Source organism: Conger conger, chromosome 1, assembly GCF_963514075.1.
Source record: "Conger conger chromosome 1, fConCon1.1, whole genome shotgun sequence".
Taxonomy (NCBI): Eukaryota; Metazoa; Chordata; class Actinopteri; order Anguilliformes; family Congridae; genus Conger; species Conger conger.
This window is the reverse complement of record NC_083760.1, coordinates 64,288,294-64,301,817: the sequence shown is the minus strand read 5'-3', so window position 1 is coordinate 64,301,817 and position 13,524 is coordinate 64,288,294. Positions and strand designations below refer to the sequence as shown.

Sequence of the window (13,524 nt, the reverse complement as noted above, 5' to 3'; positions counted from 1 at the left end):
TGACAATCTATTGTATTTTGCTGTAAAAAACATTTTTTTATATATTTAATTATAATATTCGATCATAATCAAAGTTCTTAGGGTCTTTCAGTGCACTTGTCAATGGTTATGGGTATGCACTCTGCACTTCGTAATTTCAAATTACTAATTTTCAGTCAAACTGCTAGGCATCTGAGATTCTATTCTTTCAGTGGCACATTGATTGTACAATCGCTTTGTGTTTATTCTCGTATTGATGGAAGCACCTTTCATTGTCCTCTAGCCACAGATTTCTAACCACCAAGGACATTTTGTCTTTTCAATATCAGTGAATCTTTTCAATGCCTTTTCAATATCGGCAATAGTTTTGTTGCTAGGACACTAGTGCATGTGTGTTGACTTGAGACCATTTTTTGAGTTAGAGATTCTTTTTTGTGGTTATAAAGCATGATAATCAGCATATAAATTATGGATATAGAATATCAAGAAGATGCATGTCACATGACAATAAAAACCACATACCTCATCGAAATCTGCAATGATCTCATTGAGTAGCCGGAGGCACTCCAAACCCTCTTTGTTGACATCTGACTCCGTATAGAATTCTTTGAAATCCGGTATGGAGGCAAACATTACACAGACCAGATCATATGACTGGTGGTACAGATCCTGTAGATGAAATGCAAGAGCAAACACTACTGGATCCCGTACCCAGAAAAGTCCTCAAATTGTTAGAGGGTGGCAGACAGCAGATGATTTGTTTATACTTTAATGAAGTTGGTCTAATGAGCATCTGGAATGTTATTGGAGACATGTTCACTTCATGCAGTGTCTTTATAGCTGGTTGCATGTTTCAGTTTGGTGGATCCCACTTGTAATGTAAAGAAGACAATGGGATGACAAGAGCAGAGGGCAGACTACCAAAGAAGGCATACCCTGGCGTAAAATCCAGCTATGACCAGCTTGAAATACCAGCTACCAGCTGTTTCAAACATACTGTAGCTTGAGCTGGTCAAACCATGTAGAGTATGGAGCTGGTGTAACTGGTCAACCAGCTACTAGTTTTTCAGCAGGGTAAGAATAAATTTGTTGCAGATTGCAGAAATTCAATGTCTCACCTTGTTTACTGAAGTTTGACTCCAAGAGTTTGTAGAGTGCACTTTCATATGTAATCATTATGAAGAGGAAAGTGTTTGCTCTTGAACTTAAATTTAGGGTTGAGATCATCTGTATTTATATTAAAGCATAGTTTTCTGTGATTTTCAATCTATCGTTGATAAAATAACTTGTGTGTATATTTTAAGAGGATCTTCCCTCTATTAAAAAGTGGCAGTCTGATTGGACCATTTTGCAGTTTTGTTCCTTACAAAATGGAGGGTGGTGCAAAAACAGTTTCCTCACCATCAGTGATCTCACCTCATTTTTCCAGTTGCGGGCCAGAAAATGCTCGGCCACGTGTGCGGGCAAGACGTTCTCCAGAAGCACACGGTTCAGGTTCTCCATGGTCTCTATTTCCTCACATTCTTTCTTAAACTTGTTCTTCCACAGGAAGTCTAACCTACAGTAATATTCATTCTGTTACAAGAGGACACAGAGGTAAACAAACTGTAGACATCTGATCACATAGCTGTGTGAAGTTACAAGATAGAAACAGCAAAACTACATGTTGACAGAGTTTAGGCCTAACTTGGTGTCTGCGCTGGAACAACTTAGCAATGGTCACATTTTCAAAATACATGAGAATGTATTTCAGACATCATTGCTTTTCAGACTATTACTGGTCTGGAAAATGATAAAAACATCCACTTCATCCCCCATGGCTAAATGTCCCCAGTATATATGTATACATACTGTTATGTACACTGATTCTTGGTTGGACCTTTCTGAAAAGGTCCCTTACTTACTGAAGCCTGATGACCAGACCCACCAACATGATTTATGATTGAAGATTGTATCACAAAACAAGAAGACTATCCACTGAAAATAATACAGGCCAACAACATGAGGAAAAAAATTACTATTCCCACAAACCAAGATAAGAATGAGGTATAAGTATAAAGAAGTATAAATAAGTATAAGATCTCTGTTAGCGGATTATCCTCAATCTATCACCAGGGAACATATGTGCCTTTCTTCATTAAGAAAACGATGGGATAGAAGTCCAGAATAGAACGTGTGATTCTCAGCTTCCCCCAACCCCCCTATGTGAGTTGTAAATTATAGAACTACAGGTTACAGGTTACAGGAGAGAGAAGGGAGAGGGAGAGAGAGGGAGAACATGAGAGAGAGAGTGTGGGAGATATGGGGATCTCTAGGGAGTCCCCATCCCCACAGACCTTCTTCTAAAGTATGATTTATGATCCAGAAATCTCATAGAAGGAACTGTAAATTAATAATCTTATATGTCTTGACCCAGAGGAAAAGGCACATTCAGAAACAGACGGTAAAGCAATATGTTAGCCTCGATTGTGGGGCCATTTGTTTCCTGAAAGGAGGATAGAAGGACAGTCTGTCCTCATTCTGTTCAGTTTTTTTTGCGTTATTCACACAGGTAGAAAGCAAACAGGGAGGGCAACCACAGAAGGGACAGCAGATGTGTAAGTGCCCTGATATGGATTGAACTCTCACCAGTGTGTGGGGAGAATCAAATATGACAGAGGCATAGCTGGTCTACACACCGCACCACACATCTCGCCTTGAGGGAGAGTTTAATGAAGAAACAATCGTGCAAATGGAGATGATTAGAACCATTAATGCATACATTCTCATTCTAAAAGCATGCATCGCTCAACCACACACTTCATTTGCTGACACGTACAATAAGCATCGCCTCGGATTGTATTCCCTGATCACAAATGATCTGAAATCAAATGCGATGTTCATTTCTTTGACGCAACCATGGTTAAAAATCCAATCAAGTCGTAGCAGCTGCTCACCTGTCTGGCCAGAACGAGCAGTGTGATGAAGAATATGAAGAGAGAGACAGAGCCCATAGTTTTCGGGTCTTTCAGTACACCTGGCCTGGGGAGAGAGAAAGACAGAGGGGAGAAAACACAAAGACGGTTCAGCAGATGACAGTTTGATTAGGCCGGTTCCCCTCCATTGAGCTGCAAAGCGAGTGAGCCGCAGCCGTCAGTCTCTTCTGAATGTCACCTCCATTTTATGTTAACACATTGCTTTCTCAACACATTTATACACCACCGGGCCAGACAGTCCCTCAGGTCTCGACTAAACACAGTCATCTCCTGCGTGCGTGTGCCTGTGCTTTTCAATGAGAGAAAGTGAGAGAGAGAGCGAAGCGGGGAGGCGGAGAAGAGAGAAAAAGAGAGAGAATATTGCGCCTTAGAATATTGTTATTATGCTCAGACTTTGGAAAATAGATATTGGTCATATTCCTTTCCAGAGCTGCCTGGCCGCAGTGAAGGATACAGACCAGGGAAGTAGCTTGATTGGTGAAATAGTGTTTTTTGAACCCTAGCCAAAGAGGGTATCTGATTACGGCTGTCATAAGATTGATAAGAGCTTGATGCATTACAGGTGTATGGGCATGGGGGGGCTCTGGCACCCTGTTGGGGGTAGACTAGATTGGTTCAGGATTAGATCATATCTCAGCAGTCTAAACAGTTGCAGAAAGTTCCTGAGCCTTGCCTGGAATGATACTCTGAGTGCAGCTGAACAGTTAGCCAGTTAGCATTGCACGGCTTTCCCTTGCTTTACTGCCACTCAGTCCTCAGTGCTGTCTACAAATCTGCTGTGAGCGATGGCATTTCTTCAAACCTGTTCCTCAGCTCTACCAGAAGACACAACAGCCATTGTGTTCTTTTGAGATAACACTGTCTGTTGTTAAAAGGTATATTGCATAATTTAAAAATGAAAATTACTGCCCAGCCACCAGAAACTGACAGGTGTGATCTGAATAATTTTACCCCTCTTAAATTCATAAGCAGGCCTTTCGAAAAAAAAGTTTGAGACATCAAGAAATGAATAACAGAAATAAGTTAAAAATTTAATTTTCCATTTGCATTATTTGCAAATATTAAAATCACTCCCTGCATATACAAATATACAAATTATTACCACTTTCAGATACTGCAATACATTTTAAAAGAATACATAAACGACACAACCGTGTGGCCTGTGAAGTAGAGATGGGACGTCATCAGACAGCCGCTCACCTCTCCAGAGCCTCTGCCTTATAGAGGAATTTACTGTACTCGTCCAGCAGGGCGGCGTGTGTCTGCAGAATGATAGCATTGTAGCCCACCACAGCTACCAGCATGATGACCATCTTCAGCTCATAGTTAATCCGCAGGAAGACCGAGCACGACACCAAACCCAGGATACAGCTGTAAATGAAGTACTGACAAAGGATACATAAATACATCATCATTCTATGAAAATTCAAACTACCAGGGTAGATTATGAGGCAACTGTCAGTCTAAAAAGTTGACCCTTTTCCATCAATAAAACCCTGGGATCGATATGTAGGCACAGTGAATAATGGAGAAATTAGCCTGTGACAAAGGAAATAATGGCCACACATCTATCCCAGTCTCCCTCCCCTTGGATCGATCCAAATTAAGCCCTCGCTTGACATTTATACAGCACTCGGGACATGAGATGGAGTTTAGAAAGTGCTCAGTTGTAACTCGCATGAAGATAAAAGGAGATTGTTTAATTAAATCTCTGATAGTCATGATAGAATACTCCAAGTATTATAAGGGGAATTCAAAGACACAGTTTCAGAAATGTATAAAAACAATGTTTTTGAGACCACTAAAATATTTACAAATTCTGAGTTGAAGATTAACTCTTAAGGCTTCTGTTTTTTTAGAAAGATTATTTTTTTAAATTCAGCACTACAGCACTAGAAGAAGGCATGACAGCACTAGAAGAGTGATTATGATTGTAATCCAGATTTATTTCATGGACACAGCTGCTGCTGATAAAGGGATTAAGTACCAGTAATTAATTGTGTGAAACAACCTCAATTTAGCATGTTATTGTTGATATATTTCAAGAAATATTTATCAAAAAGGAAAGAAAGAGCATTAACAAGACAGGTGAGTTTTACTTACGGGAAGGTAGAAATTGTTTTTCTCCATTTGTTGTATGGGTTGACCATTGTAATAATATATTGTTTCATTGGATGAATTAGAAAGAGTGACGGATGAATTAAGTTGGTCCTCTAAGAAGAACTAAAATGACAGAAAAAGAAACAAAATCATACATCAAACATTTATGAAACAATGAAAAATAAATTATCTGCAGCTATCAATACAAACAAAGTAATATCCCGGATATGTAGTTTTTAGATATGTGAGGGTCAATATACTTTGGAATGGGCATGGGCATATCCATGATACAAACAGATACATACAGTTTTCACCTCCCCAAACATTAAAGGGAATTTATTTGGCATAAAGAAATGCCAAGGTCATACAGAATCACCTGGGCCATTGCAAGTTGAATGCTCTGAGCTTACAATGAAACAGGAGTAATCTGCGGTTTCCATTAAATCTAGTTCCCACATAAGTGATGGTTGTTCAGGCTTCCCATTTTCGAAGTTACATTTTCTTGGATGCATCAGATAAAAGTGAACATCTGCATTAGTGTGATTGCGAAGCAATCTAGAATGCTGTGCTTTTTGATATTCCCATTAATTTCTTAGATATTGAAGGTTTTCCAGGGAAAGGAGTCCTATAGGAATTAATAGTGGAATGTTCAGTTTCTACAGTGGTGACAGAAATTGTTTTATAAACTGGCATTACTCTGTCAATTTATACTACATGCATATACTTAAACTTTAAAATGTTCAGCGTTTCATCCTGATTCTCAGAATGTTAAAAGCTTCTGGGTAGTCCTCATACTGTGGAAGTGTGGAAAATATGGATTCAGAGCTGCTAGTGACTAAAGCCTAAGTGCAAGCTTTTTGAAAATGGTGTTACAATGTATGTACATACAGTGGTGCAATGATTTGTAAGGCAGAGATCAGAAGGTAAAATTGCCCTCAATGAGTCTAGCATTTGTGTTTTACCAGTGTGACAGCAAACTGAATTCCCCTCTCAATGACCTAAACCCTTATATTGCCGCAGCAGGCCAATGTGAGAAGAAAACAACATCATCATTCAGAAATCAATACATATTAAGGCCAAAACCTCAGACTTGGTTTGCCTCAGGCTTATGTTTAAGGTAGGCAGGTCTCTCTCTGTCTCTCTCTCTCAGTGTGTGTGAGGCATGGTGGTGGTGGGGGAGGAGGCTGGTGGCCTTTTGATCTGCTTGTGTTTTATGTCTCTGCCTAGTCTGCTTATTATATCAGGCTAATTGTGTAGCACAGACAATTGGTACAGACCGTTTACAAAAACTGAATGTTTACAAAAAATAAAAATGGCCGGCATGATTCCTAGAAGCACCACACCTGCTCTCTGTTTACCCAATATAACCATCCCCAGTCACCCTGTGAAGTCAAAAAACGTTAATGGCATCCTTCTTAGCAATAAAATATCATATAATCACCTCTTAACTATTCACCAACTAATCTGGAAATATTTACATTTCCTTTCCGTTTAAGGAATGTTTGTTCAGAACTGTAATGTTTCTGTATCTGTCCTGTGTGTATTTATGTTTATTCTTGTTATTTATTCATTTTTTATACATCCTTGGTTATTGTTTTCCATTACAGTTCTCATTTGTCATCCCCTGTTATGTCTGCGTCTGAATGTTTACCAGCCTAGTCACTCCCCTGTCTGCGTGTCCCACTATTCGGGTGTTTACGGTAGTTTCGGGTTTTCAAACATTCCTTCCAAACTCGCGATTCCTACTTCCTGCTTTTCTTGATAGTTAAATGTTGTAAAGCACTATTCTGTCTGTCTAACTAACTAACTAACTAACTAACTAACAATCACTTTTATTGGGTAGTTTAGAAATATTAACGTAACTAATTCACTAACGCAATCTCTTAGTTTTTCTGCACTGTTCTATAACTCCGCCTCCCTATGCTATTCCTAATTACTCGCTTAGTTTCAGCGAAGTGTCCGCACCTGTCTCTGACTATCACTACGTCTTCAATCTATGCAAATGTCTACTCCCTAATCTGGAGCTGTATGTGTTACATGTTTGGTTACGTGCATCCAGTCCGTGTTTTCGTCTCCCTCTCGTTATTATATTACCCTATTATGTTTCCCCACCTGTTGTCTATTTGTTTAGCCCACCTTTTTCCCAGCCCCGCCTAGATTGTCACCTTCCCTCATGTATTTAAACCTCAGTCTCTGTTTGAACCAGTGTCAGAACGTTGATCAGTTATAGTGCCGAGTTACCAGTACGCCTATTTCTTGAGATTCATAAAAGACACCCCTTTGACCTTGTTTTTCGAGCCTGCCTTACCCTCTTGTTTTGTTTGCCCTTCTGTTTTTCTGGTTTCTGATCATCTGCTTTGTTTGTGACTTCGATTTTTGCCTTCGCCCTTTTTGTACTTTTGTCTATTGATTTTTCTGGATTTTTTGCCTGTTTTCTCAACCATTCTTTTGCCTTCTGTCTTTGACTTTGTATTGGATCTCCTGGCTACGAAATCGGACTAATAAACTACGTTTTGGATTATCTGCTGGTCTGGGTCTGGGTCCTCAGTGCCGTACATAACAAGAACTAAGAGATGTCACACAGAAACAAATGTAAAAACCTCCACCCTTAGTTTGATTTGCTGGTGCAGCAGACGTGTATGTTCAAAACGGTTCAAAACACCAGTAACAATGTGCCTATTCCCAGCCATAATGGAAGCATACAGTAATGCCATCCTGCTGTTTCCAAGATTTATCTGAGATATTAAAGAATGGTTACTATATATATAATAATTATATATATACAGATTGACAGAGAAATGGCATGGTCTGAGAGCTAGTCCAGTATCTGAAAGTATTAGTACGTTATTTCTGAGGCCATCTTACATGCCGTAGGCATTTGAGCATACACCAGCCAATCAGCTTGGAGACACTCCCTGCACTTACCATATTGAATACAGCCATTACTAATATAAGAGCAGTGGTTGTCATGGTGAGGGTGATCCGTGGCCAGGGCTTGTTGGCGATAATTCCAGATGATCTGAGGATCCAGAGCCAGGATGTGGAGGCCGATTTGCTGCACTTCTGCAGAGTGAGAGAAAAGGGAGGGTGGTAATCCCAGCGTACTCTCTCTGGCACTAATGGGGTGAGAGTCAGCATGACAGTCCCCTATCCCAGGGCATCCGAGCAGGCAGAGCCGAGAGAGTGAGAAACAGCCGCAGTGCTCTGCAGTTAGGGATGAGACTGGCTCTCTGTGTGGCAGTACTCTATATGGGGTCAGAGCCTCTGTTGGGCCTTACAGCACTCTGCTGATAGCAGGAAATGGGTGGCGGCTCTCTGTGTGGCGGAACTGTCTATGGGGGTCAGAGCCTCTGTGTGGCAGTGCTGTCTATGGGGGTCAGAGCCTCTGTGTGGCAGTGCTGTCTATGGGGGTCAGAGCCTCTGTGTGACAGTGCTGTCTATGGGGGTCAGAGCCTCTGTTGGGCTCTGTTGGATGGCAGTCTCTGTGTCCTCATATGACAGCATCACTTTTTTAGAAGCAATGTCACTGTGTGATGTGGCGGTATGAAGCCCAACATTCTGCCAAAGACAAACACCCAATGCTAAGACCTTCCTTAGTTTCTGTGATTCTGAATATGTCAGCCCTAACCTGAAAGATGGTTGTGTAGCTTTGTCGTGGTCCATTTTTGACAGATGAGCGAGTGGTTCAATTCCAATTGACAAGTGTGTAATTCATTTCTGATGAATGAGTGTGTGGTTCAGTAAGAGACAATATCTAACGGGGGGCAAGATAATTCCTCCTCAACCATTATTTCAACAGAGGAGGAATAAAGTCCTGTAAATTGGAAGAGGAAATGAAAAGACTGTACATACAGCGCAGATGAATACACAGGGATGAGTGGGGCTATAAAAGGTGACTGAATGGACTGCAATGAGAATAAAGACAAAAGGAGCTATTACATGATTTGGGAGGATTGTAATTGTAATAAAAATGAAAGGAACGGATATGAAAATGGCATGAACATGATGGAGAGCTGCTTTCAGTCTTGTTGTGAAACAGGGATTAAGTAAAGATAACGAACAGAAAGCAAGTCTCTCTCTGGATAAAGGGATTCTATGATATAAAATATTTGTTTGTTATGTTATATGTGTTATGATCCTAACAAATATAGGATGGGCTCAAAAAAACTGCTTGTAAATTATTCTGAAAATAGATGGGTGAAACTTAATTTCCTAGAGAAGTTGACTGTGAACTCTGTGATATGGCTGGTCTAATTTCTATAGTGCTCTCTGATGGGGCTGGTCTGATTTCTATATTGCTCTCTGATGGGGCTGGTCTGATTTCTATAGTGCTCTGTGATAGGGCTGGTCTGATTTATATAGTGCTCTCTGATAGGGCTTGCCTGATTTCTATAGTGCTCTCGGATAGGCCTGATGCCTCTTTGAAGCTTTTACTCACCAACAGGTGTCCAGCAAAGCAGATAAGCAGGATCAGAAACAACAGAAGGAATGAAGCCCCAAAGGATATTCCCAAGACCAGAGTCCTACAGAACATTTAAACCCAGCGATGCACAGTGAAATTATTGTCAAAAATTATTAAATCATTATCATTACTGTTTTCAAACAAACTGTATCATTATACATGTAACAGGACATTACTATATACAATTGACATAAAAATGTAATACTACATCTAATAGTAATTCTACCATTATTGGTTCAATTTAAATATCGTTGAAACATGCCCTGCTCAATTCCATGATCATCAAAAAGAAAAACTGAATAAATATATAACATTTCTAAATAAAGTGCCATACAAACAGATTATTACAGCTTCTAAGACAGGTGAGTTAAGTATGTTGGAAATATCATCCAATACAGGAAACATAAATCTTACAATAGGATTTGTATGAATTAAATATAATTAAATAAATGAGCGTAAGTGCACTTACTTTGGCAGGACGAGGATCTGCACTATGAAGATGCAGAAGAATATCAGGCAGGCACAGGTGATGTAATATTTGAAAGCAGGTAAGGTTGTTGCTCTGTACTACGGGAAGAGGAAACCAGGTCTAAGGCAGCATTCATTGTTTGCTCTATCATGGAAAACTTCAATTTTATTTTAAATAACAATGTTATTATAAATAAAAACAAGAGTATAAGTTTGGCATATCATTATTTAGAACCAAACATTATTTTTACCATTGCTTACCTCCTTCTCCAGGGACTTATTGTGAAAAAACAATGAAATCCTTTGAATATCTTCAGATTTCAGCCACTGTCTGAAACATAAAATCCCTTTGATATTCATAGACTGGAAAATGATTCTGACAAAAGTAATTGGCAGTCAATATTTACAAAAACTATTTGTTATGAGTAAACAGGCTTGCATTAAAATACATACTTCTGGGAGTTAATTCCATCAATGGTACGAATCATCCTCTCATTTAATTCTTCCTCAAATTTCCTCTTCTGGGATTTTGTTCTGTGTAAAAAAAAAAACATTTTGTTGATAAAAAAAGAACATCCCGATCATGATGCTACACCACGTTAGTGAAAATACGGCTTTAACCCACCTCTCTGAGCGCCTGGGGAAATGATACTGCCCCATTGGAACATCCTGAAAGGAAAGTGGTTTCAATATGCCACATTTTTACTTCACCGCTGAACAACTCGACACATTCAGTTTTAACACCTTTAGCAAATGTTTTCATGTGTTCTCATTTCTCTATATGTGCATTCTTAACAATGTTACTTAAGTGTAGTAATAAAAATAGAATTCATAAATAACCCAGCATCAATATCAGATGTAATACCGAGGACTGTATTGTATAACTGTACAAATTTGTTTTGGGGCAAACAAAACACATTTAAAATGCACTTAACTGACCTGAAATTCTCAAAAGTGGCCACATATTTTAAAATGTTTAATCTTTTTGTGTGCACGAGTGTATACTTGCCCTTGTACTTGCTCTTGTTACAGTATATTTGAGCGTGTGGCTCTACCTGGGCTTTTTCCCACTATGTATAAATACAGGTTGTTTTACTCTGATTAGCTGGATGCTAACACAGGCGTGCCGTGGCAGGGTGCTCTGCACACACTCACAGCAGTGTTGATCTTGCCGTTCTCAGTGGTCATGCTGTCCCTGTGGTGCAGATTGGCGAAGGGCTTTGCTGCTCCCCAGGACTCCAGGTAGCGGGTCATCCTCACCGACGCCCTCATTTTAGCCCCGTCCAGCGTGTGCCGGGGCCGGTAGTGGTGCTGTGGGCTACGTCTGTCTGCCTGCAGACCCAACCGGTAAAAACCCATCAGGCTGCAACAAGCCTCATTCCTTATTCACGTAATCAGAGCCAACTGTTCAGCGCATTTTGCATTCACCATTTTCCATCAATGTGACTCAACCTCTTCAGATTCAGAGCCTCTAACAGGCATCCAAAGTACCTTTAGAAGTCTGCCCTCCCTTCAATCTGCATGAGGATCATTTCTGATTGTACCTTCGGGTTGATGACGAGGTAGGTGATCACCCCGTGCAGCTTCAGATAGGGATCGCGTTCCTGCCCGTCCCCATCCTCCACCTTGTATGCCCCTTTCAGATGTTCCAGCGTCACAGAGGTGATGTGGACCCGCCTGACCAGAGCACACACCAGTCATCTCTCCCATTGTCATCGCACACCACTCATATCTTTCACAGGATCACAAAGTGTCCACACATGACAGCTTTCTTTATCACAGCCACACACACTCTTCACATATGCCAATCAGCTCTTTCGCGGGTTCATACACAAGTGAATAGATGACGCTCAATTTGTTCACAGTATATTGAAAGTGTGAACAGATGACCATAATCTGTTTAACATTTCTTAAGAATAGTCTTCTCAGTTCCCTGGTTAGTGCGCAAATGCAATATGTACAGACTTATTTAAAACACCATATGCAACCCTGTCAATATGTGCACACACTGAATAAAAAAACTGTTCGTATGAACACACTGAATTATAAAACATCTGATGGCAATTAATTAAGTGGCAAAATTGGAAAATGATTTTGTGGTGTACACATCAAGTATGCTTACCCAGGTACACCACCAGCCTCCATGTGATTGGCTAATGTAACATCGTGTGACCAAACATCATATTGCCATTTCTGAAGACCAATAACTCCACAGAGGACATTTCCTGAGTGCACTCCAACTCGCATATTAATGTCTACTCCAGTGGCATCCCTCACCTTCCTAGAGTGCAAGAGAAAAACATATACATCACATTACCAGTGCTACCAGTGCTTTTCAGGGTAATATCATTGCTTATTAGTGGAAAATGTATAGATGCATAAAGTATACAACTGAAATTAAATGTGTACCAAAACACACATTTATGGAATGTTTCATTTCTATGAATAATTCCTAGATGAGTCAGTATAAATACACTGGCTCTTTCTAAGGTTTCTCAGGTTAAATTTTTTCCATGCTTCTCTTCCTATTTGACAGTTTTTATCTCACTGTTTGTTTTTATTTACGGGGTTTAGACCCCGTCATTCACTATGATTCCTCCAAATTAAACTGAACAGAATTTAAATGAGATGTCACTGTCAACAATATTGATTACTAATTAAAAACTGGCACCAAACCAGGCAGATATGCTGAGAGTTTATGGTATGTCCATAAAGCTCAGAGATGTGTCTGGCCAGCTAGGATCAGCTTTCAACAAACACGAGGACGATCAATAGAATGTACGGAGCATTTACTGTGAATCATTTGCTTGACCAATTTTCAAATACTTTAGGTGAATGTGATCTTTAAGGATCTTTAAGAAAATATTTGCTTTTCCCTGTACAGACTGTTTTAAATAGCATGTTCTCAGATAGTAGTATATAGTAAATAGTAATATCTTTAAGAGCAACCAATCATGTGTTATAACAGATAGTAGACTCTATCAATACTTTAACTATAGGTATAATTATATAACAACGGGGAGACTGTTTTAATCATGTATTTAACCAGGGAAGATCCATTGAGAACATTTCTCTTTTTCAAGGACTCCCTGGGAGAAATACCAGAGAGAACCGTTGAGTGGGAAGTGGAGAGAGAGAACAGGGGAAAAGCCCCTGGAGCAGTCTTTGGGTTAAGGGCCTTCCTCAAGGGCACAATGGCTGTTCTTCCTTCTTTTTTTTTTTTTTTGCGACCCTGCTGACCCAGTGGATATCTCTGTAACAGGAGCCAAGAGTGAGATTTTCACATCTCTGTTTTGGGGAGGTTCTACAACTGATTTCAGACAGAAAATGGAGGCTATCATGTTTGTAAACTGCTGCTGATTCATTCACAGTTTCCATAATATTACATAACTGCCAAGTGGTCATCACTTATTTGAGTAAATATCAGAGGGCGTTGCTAGTTGTGATGTACTGTAAAGGCCGTATGGTGTTTACTTTACTTCTCTTTTTGCTCAGAAATGGGCTGGCTTTTCCTCTCTTATCTGAACAATCCTATTTCCA

The 13,524-nt window shown here is 39.9% G+C and overlaps 1 protein-coding gene across 2 annotated transcripts in view; it reads right to left on the bottom strand.

The window, feature by feature from the left end:
- adcy2a (adenylate cyclase 2a) overlaps nt 1-13,524 on the bottom strand; it is a 66,509-nt gene that overhangs the window by 3,158 nt on the left and 49,827 nt on the right. Inside the window, exons 8-21 of one of the 2 annotated variants that reach the window (XR_009708741.1) lie at nt 12,107-12,265; nt 11,529-11,661; nt 11,140-11,316; nt 10,610-10,653; nt 10,438-10,518; nt 10,246-10,315; nt 9,986-10,083; nt 9,493-9,577; nt 7,980-8,117; nt 5,058-5,177; nt 4,155-4,339; nt 2,916-3,000; nt 1,396-1,554; nt 502-584 (exon numbers count right to left, since the gene is read on the bottom strand). Coding sequence is in view for 1 of the 2 variants with exons in the window: in XM_061241642.1 (XP_061097626.1) it covers nt 502-648; nt 1,396-1,554; nt 2,916-3,000; nt 4,155-4,339; nt 5,058-5,177; nt 7,980-8,117; nt 9,493-9,577; nt 9,986-10,083; nt 10,246-10,315; nt 10,438-10,518; nt 10,610-10,653; nt 11,140-11,316; nt 11,529-11,661; nt 12,107-12,265 (1,681 nt within the window). In the remaining variant the exon portion in view is untranslated. Of the gene's footprint in view, nt 1-501; nt 649-1,395; nt 1,555-2,915; nt 3,001-4,154; nt 4,340-5,057; nt 5,178-7,979; nt 8,118-9,492; nt 9,578-9,985; nt 10,084-10,245; nt 10,316-10,437; nt 10,519-10,609; nt 10,654-11,139; nt 11,317-11,528; nt 11,662-12,106; nt 12,266-13,524 lie in introns of both variants that reach the window. The other variant, XM_061241642.1, reaches the window with a different exon arrangement.